Source organism: Mustela lutreola, chromosome 13 (genome assembly GCF_030435805.1).
Source record: "Mustela lutreola isolate mMusLut2 chromosome 13, mMusLut2.pri, whole genome shotgun sequence".
Lineage (NCBI taxonomy): Eukaryota > Metazoa > Chordata > Mammalia > Carnivora > Mustelidae > Mustela > Mustela lutreola.
In genome coordinates this window covers 37,126,540-37,152,886 of record NC_081302.1, presented here as the reverse complement: position 1 = coordinate 37,152,886, position 26,347 = coordinate 37,126,540, and the positions used below count along the sequence as shown (strand labels likewise).

The following is a 26,347-nucleotide window of genomic DNA, read 5'->3' as shown; positions in this document are numbered from 1 at the left end:
AATCAGATAAAAGAGATAAATACAGATGGTATAGCTTTTATAGATTCCATTTTGTTTTGATTTCAGGACATTGGGAGAATAACTTCCTTTAATTTTAACTAATTGTTTTCTGTTTTTTAAAGATGTATGTATGTATGTATTTATGTATTTATTTATTTATTTGAAAGAGAGAGAGTGAGCAGGGGGGAGGGGCAGACGGAGAAGGAGGAGAAACAGGCTCCCTGCTCAGCGGGGAGCCTGATACCTGATGCAGGACTGGATCCCAGGACTCTGGGACCATGACCTGCGCTTAAAGCAGATGCTTAAGTGACTGAGCCACCCAGGTGCCCCAATTAACTAATTGTTTTCGATAGCAATTATGCAGAAAAAAAAAAATTAACACAGTAGCTCTGACCTTCTATTTTTGAAAAGGCCTGCTTGTAAGATTTGCCCTTGACTGGTGTCTAAAAACTTAGATTTCAAAGAGGTTCTCACCATTAACTAATACAAATGGTTCATTCTACCTAAAGTGTTTGTGTAAACAATATGGCCTATGCTAAACACCTGCTTTCCTTCTGGGATTCTTGAATTTTGGCACATGCTAAGCAGACGCTTCCTATGTGATCAGACCTCCATAAAAACCCAGGACACTGAGTCTCTAATGAATCTCCCTGGTTGGCAATAATTCACATGCTTTGTCACATCTCATTGAAGAGGACATGAAGTGTGCCCAGTGTGATTGCACTTGGAATGGAGCTTTTGGAGGTTTGTGCCTTGTTTCTCTGGGGCTTCACCCATTTCCCTTCCCTGACTCTGCACTGAATCCTTTTCCATAATAAATCATAACCGTTGGTATGACTATGTGCTGAGTCCTGTGAGCCATCCTACTAAATCACTGAACTTGGGGAGATAGTTTTGAGATATCCCACCACAGCATTCTAATTAGAATTGCTGGAGTAGTAGGTGAAGTTGGAGATACACTGTGCCTTTGGGCTGGAAAATGTAACATTGTTAACATTTCAGTTCACCCCAAATTAACCAAATAATAATAGATTTATTATAATCATATTCAAAATCCCAGCAGACATTTTGTAGAAATTACAGAAATGATTCTAAAATTCATGTGCAAATGCCATGGCCTAGAATAACCAAAACAATTTTGAAAAAGAACAAAGTAATAATGCTACCAGATTTTAAGACTTATTACAAAGCTATAATAATTAAAACTGGGACTTGTCTGAATATATGCACAATGGAAAAAATAGACTCCAGAATTAGAACCTCCCATATGTTAATAACTAGCTCTTGCAAAGGCACTAGACAATTTAAACGAGAAAGGATAGTCTTTGGAAAAATGGTGCTGGTACAATCAGATACCCACAGGCAGAAATTTGTATTTTAATCCATACCCCACACATTTTATGAAGTTTACTCAGAAATGGTAATTCAGTGAAGAAACTTAAACCTCTTTAAATACTGGTAGTGGAGCAATTGGCTTTCTGAACACAAACTGTTTAATTTGGACCCTGCCTCACACCTTATACAAAAAGTAATTCAAAGTGAATAGTAAACTTTAATGCAAAATGTAAAACTATAAAATATCTGGAGGTAATCAGTGTGACCTTGGGTTTTACAATGAGTTTCTAGATATCTACTCATCTCATTATTGTAATCTATGTTTATATAGGAGATAGATTTTATTTGAAAGTGTGATGACTAATACATTAACAATAGCAGATTATCTAGTTCTAATTAATTCAGCAAGTGAAAAACTATTCATTTTTTTAAAAAACTAAAAATAGTTCTTTAAAAAACTATTCATTTTTATAATTACAGATGTACACTATGTATAATCACACTGCACAATAGTATCCATCCACAGAGCATCCCATAAAGCATAGTATATTCATAAATCAAATAGAATACAACATCAATCATCTAGTGATCAGTGCACCAGATCTACATTATCAATATGGATTAATCCAACAACAATGAAGTTTAGGGAAAAAAGAGACTTGTACAAATATACATGGAGTAATTTTCATAAATATATGAAAATTATATATATTTCATATATATATGAAAATTACTCCATATACACACACACACACATAGTGACAGAGCAATTTTGTGTAGGTAGAAATATGTATGGTAATAATAAATCCCCAAATCAGTGTAGTGATCATATCTCTTCATAAGGGAGAAATGCATCCATCATGACAGAGTTTTGATTTTATTCATATTTTATTTCTTAGGTGAGAAGAAAGATGCCCAGCTTCCCATTAAAATATGATCAGTAACTTTTATCAGTTTGAAATGTTGTATAGTAAATATGGCAAATCATATGTTCCTTCACATTTAGCATTACACATGATTACTATTTGGACAGGTAAGCATGATCGAAGATTAATATCCTTGTCGGTCTGAACCTGAGTCAAGTTCTGGAAAGCAGACTTAGATGCCCTTCCAGAGGAATAAATTTGTGTTCAAATTGAGGGCAGTGGGTACACAAGAGGACTTTCATGTAAGATAGAGCAGGCAGGATAAAAGGCGTGTATGGCCATAAATCATGCCTTTCTTTATACATTTGTCCTTCAGAAATACTCTTATATACTACGGCCATGGGAAATACCATGGAGAAAGGAAAAGTGGAAAACATGAGGAAAACAGGGTCATGAGAGGCATGCCCCCCGTTGTGTGTGAGCTCTATTTGAGACCATCATGTCATTAAGCCAGGGCAAGCCTGTTTCATCAAACTGACTCCTTGTTGGTAGATAGTTATATTGCTGACAGACAACTGAGCACCAACACATGATTGAGCTTTGTTCTAAAATAGCAGAAAAAATTCTCAGCCAAGTCCAGCCCACGGATAAGCCACAAACCTATAAACAAAAAAATCATTGTTGTTTTAGGACATTAGCCTTGGGGCAAAAATTTGGGGGACAAGCAACTGTTATCCACAGAAGCTAACTTATAGAATACAAAACAATAAATGTGATGGGCTAATGGGAGAAAAAAATGACTCAGGATGGATCATAGTTCTAAATGTAAAAATATAAAAACTAAAACTATTAATCTTCTATAAGAAAATAGAAAAAATTTTGTGACCTTAAGTTAAAGATTTCCTAAAGAAGACATCAGAAACATAATCCATAAGAAAAAGATTGTTAAATTAGACTTCATAAAAATCACTGCAAAGGACAATATTAAAGGGACAAAAAGATATACCACAGACCAGGAAAAAAAAAATGTTTGCAAAATCATGTCTGATAAAGTACCTGCATTCAGAATACATAAAGAAGCCTCAAACTCAATATCAAGAAAAAAAAAATGTAATGGGCAAATAATCTAAACAGATGGTCCATAAAAGAAGATACATGGATGAAAAGTCCTCAACATTATTAATGTTCAGGTGGATGGAAACTAAAAGCACAATGAAATACCACTACACCTGCATTAGCACTGCTGGTGGAAATGTGAAATTGTATATCCATTTTGGGAAACAGGTTTACAATTTCACCTCTCAAATGACACAGCCATTTCATTCCTAAGTATTAACTCAAGAAAAATAAAACAATATGTTGATATAAAGCCTTGTATATGAATGTTTATAGTAGATTAATTTTGTAATAGTCAAACACTGGAAACAACCCAAATGTTCATTAACAAGTGAATAGATGAACAAACTCTAGTACAGTAATTCCCTTTATCTGTGGGGGATATTTTCCAAGACCTCCAGGGGATGCCTGAAACCATGGATAGTACTTAACCCTCTACACACTGTTTTTCCTATACATACATAACTATGATAAAGTTTAATGTATAAACTAGGTACAGTAAGAGATTAACAAAATAACCAATAACACAATAGAACAGTTATAACCATATACTGTAATAAAGATGGTGTGAATGTGGTCTTGTTGGGTCCATTATCAAAGGAATGAGACTGAGACAAGGTTATGCAAAGCCTTATTTTATGCCAAGCATTAGATGTTAGACTGACCAGCCAGGTAAATGAGGCTGAGACAAAGTGAAAATTATCTAAAGCTTTATTCTATGCCAAGCATTAGAAGTCAGACTGACCAGCCAGGGCCACCTCCAAAGAGAGTGACGACCCTTGGTCTTATAGGCTAGTTTTTATAGGGCACAATCACAGACATCTGCATACGTGGCTTTGGCTGATTGGATGTCTCCTATCTGTGTGTTTTAGTAACGGTTACCTGAAACCCATACTAGTAACTATTGAGGCATTTATTAAACAACAAAATGTCTACCTGGGCAACACAGAGTCACTATGGCTAAGTAGGCCCAGGCAGGCCCTAGGGGGTTAACATGTTTTTTTTTTGTTTTGTTTTGTTTTGTTTTTTTTTTATAAACATATATTTTTATCCCCAGGGGTACAGGGGTTAACATGTTTTAACATGGAATCAACCCCAACAGTCTCTCTCTTAAAATAACTTATTGTGCTGTACACACCGTTCTTTTACTGATGATGTAAGATAATAAATGCCTGTGTGATGAGATGAAGTGAGGTGAATGAGGCAGGTTTGTGACCTAACATGACCTTATTGCTGGCCTTCTGACATCATGTCAGAAGGGGGATCATCTGGCTTGGATAGCTGAAACTGTTGAAAACAAAACTGGAAATAACGAGGGCTACAATGAAATACTACCTATACAAAGGAAAGAACTGTTGATATATGCAACATTATGGTTATGTATGCTGAGTGCAAAATACTTATGCTAAGTGAAACAAACCAAACAAACAAACAAAAAAAAACTAAATAAATAAATAAACCTTATGACGCAGCTTAATTAAAATTCTTAAACGTTTACACTATTATGGCATAAATCAGATCATCAGTACCTGAGTATGGAGTAAAAGCAAGGAGGATAAACGAGATGGATCAGAAAGTGGGTGATGAATATACATTCATTATTCTGATTATGGCAAGGATTTTATGAATGTATACATATGTCAAAAAGTCAAAGTGTATACCTTATATATATGCAGTTTATTGTATATCAATTATTCATCAATAAAGCTTTTAAAAAGAATACTTAAATGTCAGCAAAGATGAGTTGGGTGGACTAGTACTTTATTTTCCGAAGGCTTTAATTAAAACTTTACTAGAAAAATCACAAAGATAGTACATTATAACTTAAGGAAATTGTGTGCTTTTTTTTTTTTTTTTTTACAATTAACAATATATAGAACATATTATAGTTATGGCAAGTTCATATATGCTATGAAATTTCATATATGCCCTATATTTCAAATGCTACCGCTTAAAATGCTTGACAACATATTGTCAAAATAATCTTATAAATGTAAACGTAACATGTAAAATGGTTTGTGGGTATGTGTGCATGCTAGTACATTTATCTTTCCAGATCAACACTTGGAAAGTGATTCAGAGATGTTAGATCTAGGTAATAAGCCAGAGGATATGCAATTTATTTGTCTGTTAAAACAAAGGGTCCAAGTTCAAATACTGAATCTAGCATTATACATCATAATAATTTAGATCATATTTTAGCAGGCACTTCCTCTTGGAAATGGAGAAAATTTTTGAATTTTCACAGGATATCTATAGACTAATTTTTTCAAGTTACCTATGGTAACTCTGGATGCAAATCTGGAAGATACAAGCCTTGTTTGTTTCAGAGTTAAAATACTCTATTTTTTTCTACTTGGAATATATTCAATGAAAAGACCCTTTGTAAAAAGTCAGAAGGCATATTAGTGAGTGTTAAGCTTGAGTTCATACAAACTGAGATACGTCATGATTATATTTTTCTTTATATATATATATATAAAATTTTTCTATGTATATAGAACCTGGCTATTTCTCTGACAGTCTTTTATGGTAAAAAGGCAAAAATCTACCAAACATTTGATTTAAAATTGAACCTAAAAAGAAAACATGAATACTCTTAAAGAAAAAAATATTTCCACACATTCATTCAAAGTTAACTTTTAAGGCATAATATTCACAAATGTTAGATGTATGAACAGAGTAAGTCTACATATTTTTACTTTGGATTCCATAGAAAATTAGCTTAAACATATGAGATACCTACATGAAACTTCAGATAGCTAAGGAGCCTGTGACTAGAATAACTGAAAGCCCTGAGAATATTTTCTTAAATAATAAGGAAATAGCTATAGCTATACCCTCTTTTGACAAGTGCAGAAGATAGTTGTCTCCAGAAAAAAAAAAAAAAATTGAAAGACTCAACACATCATCAGAAAGCAACCATCTTCTCAAATGCCTTATCGTTTCCCTCATAGCTGCCATAGTTTCAAGCTTCGCATTCAGACAGCAAAACATCACTGAAAGAGAAACTATTCCTTCCTCCATGTCTCCCTTGAATCAGTGAAGAAATCTTTACTAAAGTTTCTCAGAAATATTTCTTCTATGTTGCTTTGACAAAAACTGTATCATATGTCCATGTCTCACTCAATAGCTACCAATGGGTTAAAACCCCAATAATTGATTTGACCCTATATGAATTAGATTGATAGAATTAGATAGAATTAGACTCAACTTTGGGAATCGAAAGAGAATGCCTTTTGAATATGGTACTTCCAAGTACATGCTACATGTATGTACAGTCCCACTGTAAGTAAATGCTAATGCTACTGAGTATTCCAAATATGTAGTAGACTTAAAGTGATTTTCTAGAAGCTATGCTTAAATTTACACTGTATTGAAATGAAAATAGGATGGGGAGGAAAAAGTGAAGATAATAGAAGAATGTGAATTTATGTTGTAATTTTAATGGAAAAGTGGTATCCTATTACCAACTGTACTGTATAACCATATTTTACTATTAAAATCACATTTAAAAATGCATTTTACTAGATAATCATAAAAATTGCCTATAAAATCCATAAACTAAATCAAATTATCTATCTATATATCTATCTATCCATCTATCATCTATTTATCTCTACCTTCAATGGAAAAAAAGAGAAATAATATGATTACCCCACTAGAATTGAAATAATATTAAAAATTAATATTTAAGTACATAGAATTTTTTAAAATAAACTTCTTTAAAAATTTTTAAAAATAAACTTCTTTAAAAATATTTTAGATTTGTAGAAAACTTGAATAGATAGTACTGAGGCTTCTTGTATATATATATATATATATATATATATATATATATATATATATACACAGATACCAAAAATCCCATTTCCCTAGTTATTAACATTTTACATTAGTATGATACAAATGTTAAATTAATGAACATATTATTATTAATTAAATCCATACTTTACTCTCATTTACTGATTTATTTACTTTTTTATCTATTCCCCTTTTTCTGTTTCAGGATCTCATGCAGGATACTATATTTCATTTAGTCTTTGTCTTCTTAGGGTCCTCTTCATTGGATAATTTCTCAGACTTTTCTTGTTTTTGATGACTGACAGTTCTGAGGAGTTATGATTAAGTATTTTGTTTTTGTTTTTGTTTTTTTAAGAGTTTATTTATTTAACAGGCAGAGCTCACAAGTAGGCAGAGAGGCAGGCAGAGAGAGAGGGGGAAGCAGGCTCCCTGTTTAGGAGAGAGCCAGATTCGGGGCTCTATCCCAAGACCCTGAGATCATGACCTGAGGCGAAGGCAGAGGCTTAACCACTGAGCCACCCAGGCGCCCCTGGTTAAGTATTTTGTAGGATATCCCTCAATTGCGAGTCATCTAATTATGATTACACTGGAATATGGGTTTTGGTCTCATCACATCATATCAAGAGTACATACTCATGTGGGAAACAAAAGCAGAAGAAAAATTATTAAATTTCCTTACTACCTACAGCCCATTGACAAGTCCTTGAAATAGGCAGAGTGACATTTCTCTAGGGACTCAGATGACTTGATGTTGACAGATTGCTTAGGGCAACCTTAGGATCCTATAGTCTACTTTAACATATACAATTTTTTTTTGGAAACTTCAGTTATCTCTACTCCCAAGATACATGTTGGTAATCATCCCCGAACCATATGGCCCACCGATATACATCTGAAGGGTCTGGTGACTAAGGTTTTATTAGATGGTAATAAATGACCCTTTCCCAACAATAGCTAGCCCCCTCAAGGTCCTGAAATCCTTGCTTCTGAAATTGCTTTGAGACTTATGCTATCCCTAACCCCAGCCCAACTTGAAAGTATGTAATGGGCCACTCCTCATGACCCCAGGCAGCTCTTTCTGCCCACAGGTCCTGTCCCTGAGCTTTAATAAAATCAACTTTTTGCACCTAAGATGTCTCAAGAATTCCTTCTTGGTCATCGACTTCCGAAACTAACATCTTTCCTGCATCACATACACTCAACATGCTTATCATTGGTGATGTTAACTTTGATCACTAGAGGCGTCTTTTAGGCAAGCAACTTGAAAAATGAAAATTGAGTTAGTTAAAGGGTCCACAGTGACCTCAGGTTGAATACAGGCAGGCCTATTAGGTAACCACCTCAAAACATCTTTAAGTCCTACATGAACAATGAATAACTTATACCCCAGACACAGATACCAAAAAGGAAATTTCCATATGTTCCCATACCTCTTCACCTTTCCTTTTTTAACTACAATCCCAACCACTGCCTCCAGGCAGAAAATTGCTTCCTTGCAACTTCCTTGCAATTCTGCCTGCTGCTCCCTTACAGTATATTCAGTAAACTTCTTCTTTAAAAAAAATAAATTATTATTATTATTATTATTATTATTTAGTAAATGTCTATCTCTTTTGTTCTGTGTTGGGTGAATTCTTTCACCACCTGTGCCTCTGGCCTCCACACAATCAGGTCACCCAACAGTAGAGGTCGTGTTTGTCAGGTTTTTCCACTGTAAAATGATCCTTTTGTCTCCGTCTCCTTACTGTGATTTCTGGGAGGAGGACGCTATGCATAACGACACTTAACGAATGGGCCATCATGCTCTCTTTCCTTGAGGAAAAATTAATTACATAAATGATGTGAAGTTCTTCATAAGAGAATTGTATTTTCCCCGTGACTTCTTTACTTAATAATTTATTTATAGCAACAAATTCCTGCATTTTTTGAGTGTTTTGAAAAAGGCAGGAGAGTTAAGAAAGTTTCGGTTTACGTCATTTCATTATTTTTAGTAGGCTTACATGTCTTTTTAACAGTTACCAAAAGAAAGTGATTTTTACTGCACTTTGGACTTTTGCTATCATTAAATTATTCCTTATTCTAGTATGCACCACATTATTGACTTCCTTGTCTCTCTCTCCACCTCTCATCTGGAAGAAAATCCTGGTTGCAAACTAGCTTTAGAAAACAGAATGACAGGCTATGCCTGGAAAATCCTATCAACTTAGAGCTTATTAATAAACAATGTCTTTTATGGATTCCAGCTATAAGAGAAACATGCTTTGTGTTTTTCAAGCACTAAATATATCTCAGAGTTTAAGGGCTCACTTTTAGAAAAGTCAGGGAAATACCTATGCAAGGGCCAGTGAAAAGGTAGTTGTGATCATAAAACCCATGATTTTTCTAATTCTACCTGCACACCTTTTTCTTTAAAAAGCCCAGTGGGTAGCAGGTTAGAACTAAAAATTTCAGTAGTTCTCATTTACCTAAATTGTTTTAAATCTAGTATTCTCACATATCTATCATTTGGAAAAGAACACGAAATAGTCTTGACTTTTTCTGAATAATCCCTTGACCCACATCCATACATAGGCATTCAATTTACTTGACTTTAACCATCAAGTGGACCCCTTATTTTCAGTATATCATAGCTTATAACTCTGTCCTTAATAAACTACATAGACTTTTTTCTACTTGCTATACTTGCACTACTTGCTATAGTGTTTAGTGTAACCCAGGCTACCACTCAATACTCACGGAAATTTTGATTGTGAGGGGAAAAAAGTAAGCATCAACTCATAGTTACACAAGTTATCCAAACTTCTACTGTAAGTAACATAATTGGTCAACCGATGAATCAAACATACTACACATATGCTCATTTGGCCATTACAGAATTTAATATTTTAGAATATCTTTAGGTGAAACACATTCTTTTGAGTTCAGCATCAGTAACAACAATCGCTCTCTCTAAGAGAGAAGGAGAGAGAGAGTGGAGGTGGGGATGGGTGGAGAGGCAAAGACACACAGAGAATCTTAAGCAGGCTCCACCCACCATGCAGACCCCAACCTCATGACCCTGAGATCATGACCTGAGTCAAAATCAAGAGTCTGGCACTTAACTGACTGAGCCATCCAGGTGCCCCAGTATTAATCTCTTTAAATTAAAAGTACCTTCAACCCAACTGAGATTTATCCCTGGATTTTAATATCTTCCTGTTTGATGTATGAAATGATTAGTAATCTCTGTGTCTGGGCAGTATCATTTGAACCCGAATCAGCCAACAGAAGAAACAGTTTTATAATTCATTACTATATCCACTTTTGGCATATTAGTGAAGGTGTCTGAAGTACATAATACAGAGTTTTATAAATATCCAAATATTCAAAAATATTCTTCTCAGATTTCACTATTAGAAACCTATGTATGTTGAGGAAAATCCTTGTTTTTATTTATAACTGATTATGCTTCTTTCTCTACCTTGGTGCCTGAGAAGCTAAAACAAATTAGTATGTAATTTCTATGACTACAAACAGAATCTTAAGACTCTTACGACTCTTAGCGTATAAATCATACCAGGGGTGTTGTTGATTTGCATATGAATGCTTATTTCAGGTCTTTTTTCTTTGAATTTCAAAGCCTTATACATACATCACAGATTCTGAGCCACAAAATTAAGACCAAATCAGTCTTGTGGCTTCTGTAAATGACTTTTTAGATTTGCTCTTCCTTTATTTTTCTACTTCGGTGGGTAAAACAGAGGGGAGATTGAAAGGTAAGTATAAGAAAATACACCTTCTCACTGGACAGATGTTACAGTAACATTATGGAAAAGAATGTTCTTATAGAACTAGGTTGAATTGAAGTTATCTACAAAGTTGCTCCGTCTTAGGATGCTTAAAGATTTTATGCACTAACTTGGCTGGCTGTGATGTGGAAATAAAGGCTACAGTTTTGATATGTTATCATCTGGCAATCTGCCCAGATCGAGAGTTCTAGCATTCTACATGTGCAGGAGGCCATATTCCCAATTTCCTCCGTTCTGCCAGGCTTCTGAGTTGCCAGATGTTTTTATGTTTGTTTGTTTAACAGATAATTTTCTTTGGAGCAGTATCCTGGCTTTCAAAATATGCTTAATATGTTATCTTATTCTTTTTCTGCCATCATTTAGATCATTTTCAGAGATTAACCACTTTCATTTTCTGATTATAAGCATTCATATTTTTCTTGAAATCCTCACATCTAACAGCACCTAATCATAATCAGTATTTCTTAGCCTCAAAATAGTTACAAAGTGTTATTGGAGGAATATACAGTTAACTCTCTAATACATGTCAAAAAACTACCCTATACATTATTGACCACTTATTTCCCTCCTGAATATATTTTACTTTGGAGCCATTTTGAGCCAGTTTGTGACATGGCAAATTTAAATAAAATACATATGAAAAATAAGGCTTGTGCTTGAGTTCCTACATATATTTTCTTCGACTTGATAAGTAAAATAATAATTTGTCAAAAAATTTTAAAATGCCCTATTAAAATACCCATTTATCAGAAAGTACACTATATGGTCCGGGAAAACACATGAAAATAATTAATGACATATAATTCAAAGTATTGTTTACATTTTGACATGAATGAATCAGAAATAAACATGTTATATATTAAAGTGATTTTGATAATTCTTCTCACAAGACTGAACTTCCATTACTAGTCTAGATTTTTTATAGATATTTTATTCTGCAGTACCTCACCCCCCACTCCCCACTGTGCACACACACGCACACACACACACACACACACACACATGTTCCTAAACAACATCTCCAGAGAAGAAGAAAAGACCTGGCAGACACAAGCATCAGACTTGCACGAATGTCATTTAGTGGAATATTTTCTCTGGCAAAAGGAGTTCAAGAGGACTACAACAGGGCTATAATGTGTCTAAGAAAGCTCAAGCACACAATCTAAATGAGTCAAGAGATCAAGGTATTCCCTTCTGATGTGTTTTCAGCATACCATTCACTTCTGGCTGAAATGTTTTCCCTGTTGGGTAACCCTTAGTGTCCTTTATGGGAGGTAGACAAAGCATTTAAAAACAAAATTCTTAAGAGTTCTTTTTATGAATTTCATGTCTCCACATGAAGGGGAAGTCTCGCCTGAATGAAGGTGATAACCAGACAAAATGATGATTCCTGGAAGTCTTTAAAGGGGGTGACTGGAGTTGTTTTATTTGCTTGTTTTTGCTTGTTTATTGTTTTTAGTTGTTTTTTTCCACCACATACTTCTGCAGAAAGAATCCCCACTATCCAATTTCAAATGCAAAGTATTGAGAATAATCAAAACACAACTCAAGTATATTTTTAAAGATATGTATTGTTCAGAAACCTATGTGGGGTTGTTGCTGCATTGTTCCCAACTGCATGAAAGTTATAAGAAGTAATACAGATGTGTGTAAAACATCCTGAAAATGTTACATGTTAAACATGTAGGGTTTTTTAATCATTTTTCTTACTTACATAATAATAACAAAACAAAATCAGACTTACATTTGCAAAGTTATGAAATTGTGAATGTCCCAGCCTTAGGATGATCAGTGGTATACTGCTAGGATCAATCACAATTCTCCATTTGTAGCATCTACATACTTTCTTCAGTTTATTCATGATTTTGTGGAAAAGGAAATTAATTGTAAGAAGAAATTATATTTGATGGCAGTTGGTACTAGGAAATTGGAACTAGTAAAATGGAAAGCAATAAAATGGAAGTAGTAACATAAATACATATAGGCAGCATTCCCTCTCTTGTTAATCAGACGGAACATTGAATACCTTCAGATCTAGCAGAAAAGACATTGGAATGCCTGTGGGAAAACTGGACTATGCTCCCATGTCCATGGAATTTTTTTGTCCTCTATAGCAAGGTATTTTCATTTTTGTAACTGACAGTAAGAGTTGACTACTTGCTCATCTCATCTTGTTACTGGGTGGAATGAGATAAGATATGCTAAAATAATGAAGACAATAGGTGATCAAAATAATTAAAATATATAAGGCAGTAAAAATCACTAAAAATGTATACCAAATTATATATAGATGAGAGTTCATACTATAATACTAGCACAAATAATAAATCAGATTTAAAATTAATAACGGTCGACAAAGTGATGATTCACTCCCCAGTTTTATCTCCAGTTTCATTTTTTATATGGATTCTACAAAGGATTTGATGGAACTTGTAAAAACACCCATTACAAATAATCATCACAATTGAGTGTTTATAACATTCTAAGCAGTATGCTAAACCCACATAATTTTATTAGCTCATGTACTTAGACATTATTATTTTCCTTTCTTAGAGTTGAGTAATATGAAGACTCTATAAAGTTAAGTAAGTTGACCAAGACCTCTAAGTAAAACTGGGGGAGCTCAAAGGATATAGTTAAAATACTTGAGAAGTAAGAAGTAAGAACATGCCAATTAGAATAAATGCCCAACAGTCTGAACGAATACTGGGCTGAATCATCTCAGTGAGTTTTGGTTGAATGTTAGTCCTGGTGAAGGCCAAGAAAAACCCCACAGGTCTCTGATGTTGAATTCTACATACTACCCCGCAAGTACAACAGGAACAAGTGTGCAGATATTTTGGGATTAGAGTGAAGGTGAAGTGACCCCGAAAAATATAGTCAAAAGGAGATTAATGCAAAAAATACACAGCGTGCATTCTGCACACATGCATGGTGACACAGGAGTCAGTGCCTGCCTTCCGAGGATCCAAAGCAAAACGTAGGACAAAAAGGACATGTAAACAGTTTCTCTATACAATTCCTAGTTCCCAAAGGAAAAATGTCAACAATTATAAGATTGTGAGTAACAATAAAATAAAATCCAAGCAGATTTTTTAAGAAAACAAAGTTGATTATAAGATGAGATCTGGGAGATTTTCCTTACTTGGTGACCCAGAAAGTAAATGTGAATTACAGAGCAGAAGAGACATAACTTTTCCACTATCGCTAGTAAATATTAAGTTTCATATACCAATTTCTTTCTCAATCTGTTTATGAAATTCCATAGCATGAAGCCAAGATGCAGTTTAGTAACAACAAAATGTTATAAAATATTCAGAAAATGTACATAATTTTTATTATCTATTTTGATACAAAAATTTCTCCAAATTAGCTTGTATCATTCATCACACACACACACACACACACACACACACACACACACACACACAAGCAAATAAAGGTTCTTGGGATAATGAAAAGGCAGAAATAGGATGATAATATAACTGATTTATTTTTATTATTTTTACTTTTTTTCTTCCTGAATAGATTATGTCAGCATCCTATGGAAATTACTAAATCAATATTTTAAATTAATGCATAAAATAATAATAGATAAAGCCAGTCTTTAAAGTCACAATTTCTTAAATTGAGAACAGAAATTTTCCAACTAGTGAAAGTTCTAACTTTAAAACTAATATTCTGCTAATGTGCTTGCATAATTCATGCCACTTGAATTAAACCAGTAATAAAAATGAAACAATAATTTACGTTTAATTACAATAAAAAATTCTGAGGGGAGTTTAGAATATTCAGTCCAGGCTGACTATATTGATGTATGCTTTTTTAATATCAAAGCAGAACATTAAACATCTCGTCTCCTGTATGTGTGTATTTATTTTGTTCAAATGTTTGGCAGTAAGCAGAAGCTATCTTAACATTTGTTAGCATGTACTAAGATTTTAATTAACTTCAGTGGCACATAAACCTTTCTTTTTTTAATAAGGAAGTTAACTCTTCAGTATGATTAAATGTTTGCCATTTGGCAGTTTAATTTTCTACCTCTCTTCTTAATACCACTGCTAGATGGACAGCTTCCTTTATTTAAACTGTGTCCTTATCAGTTCTCTACAGGACCTGACACTTTGCTAGTAACCCTGCAGTCCCATCTCCCACATTTGTTAGAACTCTATTTCCTTACGCATCAATGAACACAGTATATTTTCAAGTATGTCTGGATAGTAGGGACTATATAAAAGAGAAACCAGAAGGAAATTTCAATCAACCTGAAAGAACGCTAAAATATAGTGAACTCCAGAGCATCCTTTTCAAATATATTAAATTTCCTCTTTTATTTTCACTATAGGATCATCAGTTTTGGGCCAGAATGCAAATATTGAAATATGTATAAATATTATACATGTAAAATATATGTGTATGTGTGTGTGTGGTATGTGTATGTATATCTACATATATGTATTCATTTAAATACATACACACAACCAATGTAATGGCCTTCAACATTTGCTTTATACCATTCTGTAAGGAAGAAATATTAGACTGTCTATCAAATATATGTTTATATGAAAAGAAGACAGCAAAAGCTAGTTATTTTATACCCTAAACTCGAAAGTCCCATAAAGACAGAAAATGTGTGTAATTAAGTAAATTGTCTTCCAAAGACTATCGGGCACAGCACATAGTAGGCATCCAGTAACACTTGAAAGTTGTTCAGTGCATTTACAGGACAAGGACTATTAGGCATTAATGTGCTTAAGTTGATAGGTACTATTGCCTTGTGCAGGGAACTAGCAGTAAGACTGGGAAGAAACATGATCCAAAGTAAGCCACTGTACAGTAATGTGGTTGTCAATTTAAGCTACCCAAACTATTTTGGTCACAAGCTGCTCCAAGGAACTCCAGCATAACTGATAACTTTACAAAGGACATTGATTCAGTAGAGAAAATGCCATTAAATGTGTGTTCTGATGTTTCATTCTAGTATTAGATTCAGTGTCTTACTATTGATCTTTGTCAGGTTACTTTATTTCATTGATGGACTGCCTGAAGAACTTCAGAGGTTCTTAAAGCTGGAAAAAAAATCTGTCCCCTCACATTAATTCAAAAGAGATCAACAAAGTTCTGATTTGTCTTAGAAGATTTTTCAATGCTTATTTGAAATACCAAATACGCACTTCTTACAAAAGACAGTTTTGGTGCCTCTGCTTTGCCTCACATACTTAGCCATGAAAAAAATGTTCATCTATAAAATTTATAATGTAAGGGATGGAATTTCTATAGTTCTATACATCTCTAAGTTTCTATATAATATGAAAGTAGAATGAGATAAACTATAAACATATATATTTTTTAAATTTTCTTCTTTGATTCTGTGCTTGTAAATATGTTCTGTAGAATCACTCCAGAACAGCCTTGACTTCATAGTTCAAATCACAGGCTTTATTACAGATTCAACAATTACTATCTCAGGTTTCTTTTCTAGAAATTAGAATAGAAATTCTGTAAAATTACAGAACAGAAGCTCCATTACATGTAGGAAAATACCCAAAAAGCTGTTTTTAAGTATTTGCACTATAATAACTGAGAAAGTCATAAAGTGAAAAGTGGTACACAGATCTTACTGCTTTTGAAAACAGAAGTAAAGAGCTTTTTCACTATGCCCTGTTCTAATAATTTCATTCATTATCAAATTTGTTTAAAGGTTTATGTTATATTAACCTGTATCCATCCAGTCTTAATTTGTATTTTATCTTCTAGTCCCTAGTGTGACTCTTTTCATGCAGGATGTTTAAATATTGTTAGCTGAATTATGGTTTCATTTTGAAAACTGATACACAATATTGTAATTATGTATCTTTTGGATTATAACTAAGAATTCAAACTTTAAATGTAAGTCACCAGTTATAAAAGGAGATGATTTTATGACAGGCACTATTGATTTTGCCCTTTTTGCTCTCTATGAATAGTTAAGATCATACTCAGATTTCTTGGTTGAAAACCATTAAAAAAATCCAATAGAAAGTTTTAAAAAGAAATTTTGAAACGATTTAAACAGCTAAGTAAGAACTTAGGAAATTGATATGAACCTCATATTAGAAATACAATTATTTCTAACATTAGTGTAAATTTTCATTTCTTTTCCATTCCTGAACTATGACAATGTGTGAAAAAAAATGACCTAAAGGAGCTAATTTTGATACTGTAATAATTAGACATCATTTTTATTGCTGTATTTTAATCCTTTATGCCACTAGAACGGTTTAATTTTGTCAACATGAAAACCTTACTGTTTTTTTAATCCTATTTTATATAGTGCTAGTATTAACTTTTTTATTGTTATATGTTTCCTTTAAAAATATTCATATTACCCTTGAGCTATTACCATCACCGCAGTCACCTCCTTTGTACCTAGGTCCGTCTTCCTAGCTACCAGAAAAATAAATCTGTAGCTACTTGCCTTCATTCTTACTGAAGCTCTATCAGGCCCCTGGTCCCACTTTATTCAAATTTGCTAGAGTAGGAGGAAAGAGCTGTAGACAGGGAAGATGTCTCCCATGACTTACCATGTGCAAATTTTACTACCTGAAATTCTTTAAGGGATAATTCCTCATTCTTCAAATCAACGATTATTAAACCCTATAATCACTGAAGCTTATCTTAGTCAAGAATTTATTGCAAGCTACTTTACGCTTTCATTTTCCCCCCTTAATTTCTACATTAATGAATAAATTAGCTACATATGGTTCTTTCAAACCTTCCAGACTTTCCAGATCTCATGGAAATTTTAATCTGTTTAAATTATTTTAAAGCAATCTTATGGATCTCTACTGAATACTTTACTTCTACAGCTAATAGTTAACTATCAATGCTTTACAGAGTTGATCTTCCTTAATTTCTCCAAAGCCTCTCAAACCTAAAAATTTAAGAAAATATCAAATAGCTGACCTTTTAAGTGTCTTTACTGCTCATTCATTTTTTCCCTCTTCTGTGATGCATTCTTTTTAACCTACTACCAAGAAAAGTCTCAGAGACTAGCTAGCACACTACCTAAATGGACACATATACTGATTCATCCTATTATTACCTTTCTGTCATTGCTCACTACATCTCTTCTATTGTTGTAATTTGTTTAAAAAAATCTATAAAAAGATAAGGTATTTTATCTTATGCCCCAAATTCTCCCAGTATTAGCTTGTAAATTATTTGCTCATCTATCTCTATAAACCAACAATAAGAAATTTATCAATGACCAGGGAGCTATGGATGTTGCATCAAAGACCAAAGGAGCAGTGGCACCTGAAAGGCTACTTTATATCTTTTCTGCCTTCCATAAAGCTGAGCAAATCTGGGTCATTACATTCAGCAGGGAGCTTTGAAACACCTTCCAACTTTGTTCTGCATGATGATGAGTGTCTTTTGACCTAGTTTTGAATAAGAGAAATGCAAGATTGCCAGGCCATGGAGACTGTAAGGATTGGATTTATGTCTTTTTGTTCCTAGAAAGATCCCTAAAATGTAAGTTTCATGATTCTTCCCTTTCAAGGAAACAGTGCGGTTATGTTTATTCTCTTGGTTGGGAGGCCAAAGATCCTTTATGTTACTATTTCAGGTTGTATGTAGATTGAAATTGACTAGATGGTTTTAATGGCCTTCAGTTTGACTGAGCTGTAAACAGGCTACTTTCTGAACTTCAGATCTTTGGTCTCCCTTTTCTCAGAGAATTTACTTCAGAGAACTTGTACTTGTTAAGTTCTTTCTCTACCCCTCTGAGATGTAAGTAAATTTTAAAGCCTTTTTGCCAGTTTTACAACCCAGGAATCTTGTTCTTAAGGCCCCAGAAGCATTCTCTTTGAAATGTCAGCTTCAAGGATGATAGTAGTACCCCTATCTTTCAGTTTTTGTGGGAAATAGACGTATAATATGAGTGAATGTCTTGCTCTGAGTTGTAAAACTACATTATGTCCCAAAGATAGGAAAATGTTTACTTTTCCTTTAAGTAAAGCCAAACAGTAAACACAGATGGTCTGTGTACTCTCATCCTAACACTTAAAAACCTCTCCCTCTCTTTGTTTCAGCAGAATTAAAGACTGAACTTTGTTTTTCTCTCCTTTTGCAACAGCCTTGAATACATACTTTTCCACTCGCTTACCTTTGTCCAGTGCAATATTTGCTTGGGCAAAATATAATTTAAAAATAATTGTGGTCAGGTGCCGAGTAGCTCAGTCAGTTAAGTGCCCAATTCTTGATTTTGGCTTAGGTCATGACCTCAGGGTTGTGAGATCCAGCTCTGTATGGCTCTATGCTCAGTCAGCTTGAAGTTCTCTCTCCCTCTCCCCCTGCCCTTCCACCCTGCATGGGAACTCACTCTGTGTGTGCATGTGCTCGCACTCTCTCTCTCTCTTTCTCTTCAAAATAAATAAATAAATCTATTTAAAAATGAAAATAAATAAAAAGAACTGAGGCTGGAAAATGTGTGTCTGTCCATCACATTGCTACTTTGAGATAAAGCACCCAGAGCATGAGCATTTTTCTTTTCAAAGAGTCTTCATTTACTGATTAAGTGTTATAGTAGCAAACCCCCCTCTATGAGAAGCCAAATCCTCCTTCAGGAAGACAGATTCCCACTAGTCCCACAGCATTTTGGTCCTAGCAGCTGATCTTTGCAATGCCAACCTCTTGTTTCCCATAACCAAATACGCTACAAAAACACAGCTCCTTAAACTAGGGTCCTGCTGCTTTGATTATCAAGCCCTAGTCTACAGTTTTTCTTGTTTCATAGTATGATTGAGAGTTCATGCAAAATAAGCCACATGGCATTTCAAATTATATATATACATATATATATATATGTATATAGACAACTTCAGTTCATACTATCTACCTTGGCTTGTATCACAATACCTTATTATAATGACTCCCCTTACCACAATCATCTTGAAAATTATTAAAATGTTTTAAATTAATATGAGCCCTGATAATGCTTCGAACAGCAGGGTTTATGCCTTCTAACTCTTCAGGTGTCACATTATATCAATATTTATTCCCACATCTAATTCTTCTCCTCTCAGACTATGAGCTTCTGGAAGATGAAGACATCTTATTCATTAGTTTATTCTCCAGAGACACAGCTGATACTTGCACACTGAGAAACGTTCAACAAATGTTTGCTAAATTAGCAAACTTATTTGAATATACTAAATATAACATAATGCAAAGGCCATTAGAAAATGTCCACATAGTAGATCAGGAAGAAAAAACCTCAAAATGTAGTCATTTCCATAACTCTAAGTATCTTCATTGTCCTTTTCAGCTAAGTTTGTCAATTCCACCTTAAATGTTCTATGAAGATTTTAATATTAAAATAATAAATTTTAAGGAGAAAAGAGTTATTTCAACCCATACTTTCCAATGATAATATATTTCTCTTCCTGATGCTCTCATGATGGACATTTAAAAAATTCTTATTTAATAATTAATAACCTCTTTGCTCCACTCCCAAGCTCACTCTATTGACTATTTATTTTTATAAGCTTATTAAGACCTTTGTAGATGGGAATAGGGTACATGTATACATATATACATATGTGAGTCCATGACAAATGAAAAGGTAGTCTGATTTTTCCCTGATAACCTTTTAACTGAAAAAGAGAAAGATACAAACTAAGCACATTTTAACCTTTAAATTCTCAAATTCTCAAATTTACAAGACAGCAACATGAAGCTATAATTCTTTTACTGTACCTGTATATGCAAACTGCACAAGGTCCCAGAGGGCATTGGGGTCTATGCCTTCCATCTTGATTTCCTCTTGCTTGGCCTCACAAACATCACTGGTAAACATGGCAGCAAAATAGTCGGAGACTGAGCTGAGAACAAGCCTGAAAGAATCATAGGGTCCAGTTTAGGTCATGAATGTAAAGCAGCAGATGCTAAGTGTCAATAAGAATGTAGTACAGGGCACCTGCGTGGTTCAGTCAGTGAAGCAACTGACTTTTGGTTTCAGCTCAGCTCATGACCTCTGGGTCCTGAGATGGAGCCCTGCGTCAGGCTCCACACTCAGTGTACAGTCTTCTTAAGATTCTCTCTGCCCCTCCCACCCCGCTCACTCTTTCTCTCTAAAATAAATAAATAAATCTTTTAAAAAAATGCAGTACAAAGGTACTCTATCTACCTACCTACCATCTATGTATCTCTGTAGCTATCTATCATCTATCAATCTATTTATTGCTTTATAGATTTTACTTCTCAAAACTGAGTTGGGAAATTTTGTACCACCTTTGATCACAGAACATCCTTCTATCATTTTAAATACACCCCCCCATTTAGTTTTCTTCTCTCATTTCAGTACACATTCTTTCTGTCATATTTAGTTTTCCATCCTTTTGGATGAGAATCCAATTATTTCTGTCTATATACTCACTTTTAAACCACACTATCTACTAAAGACTCTGATTATTTCCCACTGAATTAATGGTGCTTCTATATTGAGAATTTGAGTCCTGAATGTAAACTTATCTATCTCTGAGATTTCTATTGTTTTTGCTTATTTGCCTGCTCTTGTGACAATATAATATTCTTTTCAATGATATGATTCTAAATATGTCTTTATAACCATATGAGACAAGTCCTCCATCTTATTTTTATCTATTAGTGAAGTTTTATTCTTTAAATCTTTAAGTTTGTTAAATTCTTTGAATAAGTTAAATGGAATTTTAATTAAAAATGTATAGAATTTCTGATTTTGGTGATTTTTGGTATCATTTATAATATAAAGTCATCCAGCACAGAAGTATAAAATATCTCTCCATGTATTCATTATATCCTGCTGCTTTCTATTCAAATTTTAAAGTTTTCCCTAAAATTGCCTTATATATTCTTGGTTGATTTTTTTCATACTTTAAAGTGTTGTTGGCATTATGTGTATTAACTTTTTAAAAAATTCTTCTTGTGTTGGTTTTTGTTGGTTTAAAATTCATTAGTTGAATCTTTCATAAATATATCTTTTATCTGGCACATTTACTGAATTATCTTACTAGTTCTTTTGACTCTGCTATTTTTCGTTCTCAGTAGATATTTATATCACTTGCAAATAATCCCATTTTACATTATTCTAGTTTGTTTTCTATAACTTTTTTTCTGTTGATTTTCTTAAAACCTCATCCAGGACCTCTAGTATTCCAGTGGTGTGTTGAAAAGTCACTGTGCCAGGGGGAGAAAATTTCTGTTTTTCTCTGTCTTCAAAGGCACAAATCTAAAGATTCTCCTTTTAGTAAGATACTTGCTGAGTGTATTACTATGTAAATTTACCATGTCAGAAAGTCCCCTTCAATTTCTAGCTTTATTAACCACTGTTAAAATATATGGGTGTTAAAATTCACAAAAGGCCTTTTATATTAATCAAAATTATCTTTAGGATTTTCTATTTATAGTCACAAGAGAGATAAATCTATAATTTTCTCTTGTAGTAATTTCTGATCAGACTTTTGAGTTAATATTACAAAGCCTCATAAAATGAGGTGGCAACTTCAACTCTTTTTAATTTTGGATAATGATTTATAGAAGAAAGCAATTAATTTTTCCCTTAAATTGTTGTATAACTTACCTGAAAAAATATCTTGATTTGACTATTTTGAGAAAAGGTGACATGATCTCATTTTAATTACTTAATAAACTAAAAGGATTATTTTTGTGCTCTGTGTCTTCATTATCCACTCTTACATTTCACATTTTTAAAGATTTACACATTTTATCTTGGTTCTAAAATTTATTGGTGTATAGTAATGTATGTAACATTACATGTGGCTTTAATTCTACATATATATTCTCTGTTCATTTGGGTGAATTTTTTTATTGTCTTTTTAAAAAAAATCTCACTCATTAACATTTTAACTACATCCTTTTTGCATATTGATGAAATTTTTTGTTTGTTTTTTTTAAATTAGTTGTTCTTGAGTAGGGATCCAAATTTTTTTTTTCTGTAAAAAGGCCGATATTACACATTTTAGGCACTTAGAGTCATATATATAGTCCATCACACAGTTCTTTTTCAAAAAATAATTTTCAGTTGACTAAAATTAGAAAAATAACTTTTAGCTCATGATCTATGCAAAATAAGCTACATACCGATTTCACCCCTGAACAGAAGTTTGCTGACTTTGTCCAGAGATTATAATATTGATCTTTAACTAATAGCAGTATCATCAAATAAAATTATACTACCATGAATATTATAAGAGCCTTACAACAGCATAATTCTGTTTACCCAATCCTGGTTAACCAAGAATTTCTTAAAAGAAGAACATATATGTAAAAGTAAAAATTTATTTTATATTTATCCCCTTCTTCACTTTTTCTGGGGCGCTATTCATTTCTGAAGAAGTATACTTCTATCTAGTATCAATAACCTTAAACTGGAAGAAATTTTTTAGTATTGTACTGCAGGTGTGATAATAATAAATTCTCCCAATTTTCATTTACCTATAAAGGTCTTTATTTAGCTGCATTGGAAATATCTTAAAAACTTATTTTCACTTGATATAGAATTCTAGCTTTGGGGACTAGGTAAATAACATTCTATTATGAACTAGGCTCCAATGTTTCTAATAGAAAATCAGCTGTTTTCGTATAATTGTTTTCCTGATTTACTATGTCCTTTATATCTAACTGTTGTTACTTTTTTTCCCTCTTTATCTTAGGATTTTAACAATTTGATATGCCTAGGTGTGGTTACTTCATATTTATTCTGACTATGGTTTTCTAAGCTTTCTAGAGCCATGAATGGACATTTTTTGATTGAAATCCAAATTTAGACTTCACGTTCTCTTTCTAGGACTCTAATTACATATATGTTTCAGTAACTGACAGTGCCTCACAGGTTGTTCAGTCTTAGTTCATCTTCTCTCAATTTTTCTTCTACTCTGTGTTTTACTGTAGATGAATTTTAGTGACTTGAATTTTTCCAAATATTTCCAATATTCCCACTGCTTTATTCATTATATATATTTTTTCCTGTAGATATTTTAAATTACTTTTCATAGTTGCTTTAGGCCTTTACTGAAAATTTTAACAACTGGATCATCTCTAGGTTGGTTTCCACTTACTGATTTTACTCTTAACAATGAATTACATTCCTCTGTTTTTCCCACTGTATTGCAATTTTCAGTTGTATAATAGCCTTTTAAAAAAAAAAAGTTGAGACTAAGAAAGGAATGTCATTCTCCTCTTTGCTTATTTATATTTCTTCTCTTGTTTATGCCACAGGTTTCTGATAGCTTTAAAGAAAAGATATAAATATTTCACTTTTTGATGATTTTTTGTCATTTTAGGGGAGTGAAGATTTTTTATGTATTTTTTCCTAAGTGGAGGGGTGCCTAGGTGGCTCAGTGTCTTGGGTGTCCAACTCAATTTCAGCTCAGGTACTGATTTTGGGTCATGGGATCAGTCATACTCCAGTCTTCATGCTCAGTGCTGAGTCTGCGTCTCCCTCTCCCTTCCACCCACCCCATGCGTACACTTTCACTCACTCTAAAATGAATAAATAAATAAATAAATCTATCTTTAAAATCCTAAGTGGAAATATAAATTTCAAAAACATTGAGTAAAAGTTTTGACAATATATTCTGATTCCAAAAAATAAGAACTGTAAAAAAAAAAAATGCATTGTGGTTAAGAGGTATCTTTTTCATAGTTGTTTAAATTATAAATTCTGAAACTTCTTTCTGCATAGAATAGATTAAATTAGTACATTCTTAAAGACAATCAGAAAAGGTTACTCATTGATGGAAAATGGTGTTACAAATATGTAAATGGAGACTAAAATAAATCCTATGACTCTGGACTAAAATCAGACATATAAGTGTAAAATTACAGTTCTAAATTTAAAAGCAAAATAGATTCGGCTTGGGTCGTGATCTCAGGGTCCTGGGATCGAGCCCTGTATGGGGCTTTCTGCTTGGCAGGGAGCTTGCTTCCCTCTCTTTCTCTGCCTGCCTCTCTGCCTGCTTGTGATCTCTCTCTCTATCAAATAAATAAATAAAATCTTAAAAAATAATTAAAAAATTAAAAAATAGAAATACTGTTGGTGCATGTGTATGTACATTAAGGAATCTTTGGGAAAAAAATAGACTACAGGGCTGAAATATGGAAAACACAAGATGAGCCTAGAACATCTTCTGTTCTTGAAAGCGAGGAAATGTTACAAAGTGATAGGGGATATGTCAAAAGAACCAAATGTGATGTTTACATCTGTAAGCTAAACAACAGTAAACTGTGGACCCACTTTGTTGTTGTTGCTTTAAGATTTAAATTTATTTATTTTAGACAGCAAAAGAGAGCGTGTGGGGTGAGGGGAAAGAAGGAGATAGTGTCTCAAGCAGACTCCACACTGAGTGCAGAGCCTGATTTAGGGTATGATCTCACAACCCTGAGATTAGGACCTGAGCTGAACCAAGAGTCAGATGCCTAGCCAACTATATCACCCAGGTGCCACAGATGCACTTCTTTCTAAGAACATTGTAAGGGAAAAGAAAGGAATAAAGGTCAACACAGGGCATTGTTATCTAAAAGCTTTCATAGTTTTCAAATCTGGAGATATTCTTTTTCAATTACTTATTTTGTAATAATCTTATTTCTATATAGGTAATCTATAGATTTCTAAGATTTCTACCTATATAGATTTCTACATAGGTAATCTTATTTCTATATAGATGAAGGGCATAGCAAAAGTTAACTTCAACAAAGAGAAACATTCCTTCTTAAAAAAAAAAAAATAGAAACATTTCTTCTTTTAACTGAAAAAAAAAATCCTTCAATATATACTTTATGTATGTAAAGAGTACTTTATGGGACCCATGATTTTAGCTACCCTATTAATATTAATGCCTAGGGTGAAAACATGTTGAAAATACTTAAAGTTATCAATTGGTTACACATTTAATTGAGCCATTAGTAACTAAACCTGTTATATCTTTATATTCTCAAAATCTGACAAAATTTTGCAGACCCAGGTGTCTTCAAATATTTACTACATACCAATTAGATAGATCAGTGTCAAATCAGTTTTATCAAAAGAACTAAATATGATATTATATGCTATGAAAATAAGCTGTCATAAACCAGAGAGATATATATTATTCCTAGAGCACAACAAGTATACTGATATAAAGTTAACCAGTTTAATCTTACATACAGAAAGGCTTTATTCATAACAGGGACACATCCACATAGAGAAAAATATGTGACTTGTAGAATTAAATCTTAATTACATGAAATTTTTTCAATTAAGTATAACATACAAAACATGTTATATTCTTTCATTCACTAACAGAAGTGCAAACAAGTTAATACTGCATTTAGATTAAGTGACACATGAGATGGAAATTAGATTTTGGAGGAGGGATTTAATGCATAACAGAATGAAGTATCTTTATATGTATGTAT

At 33.2% G+C, this 26,347-nt stretch overlaps 1 protein-coding gene across 1 annotated transcript in view; it reads right to left on the bottom strand.

The window, feature by feature from the left end:
• Positions 1 to 26,347, bottom strand: part of KLHL1 (kelch like family member 1) — a 396,571-nt gene that overhangs the window by 228,430 nt on the left and 141,794 nt on the right. Inside the window, exon 3 of the mRNA XM_059144513.1 lies at positions 20,651 to 20,787. Coding sequence (XP_059000496.1) covers positions 20,651 to 20,787 — 137 coding nt within the window. The remainder of the gene's footprint in view (positions 1 to 20,650; positions 20,788 to 26,347) is intronic.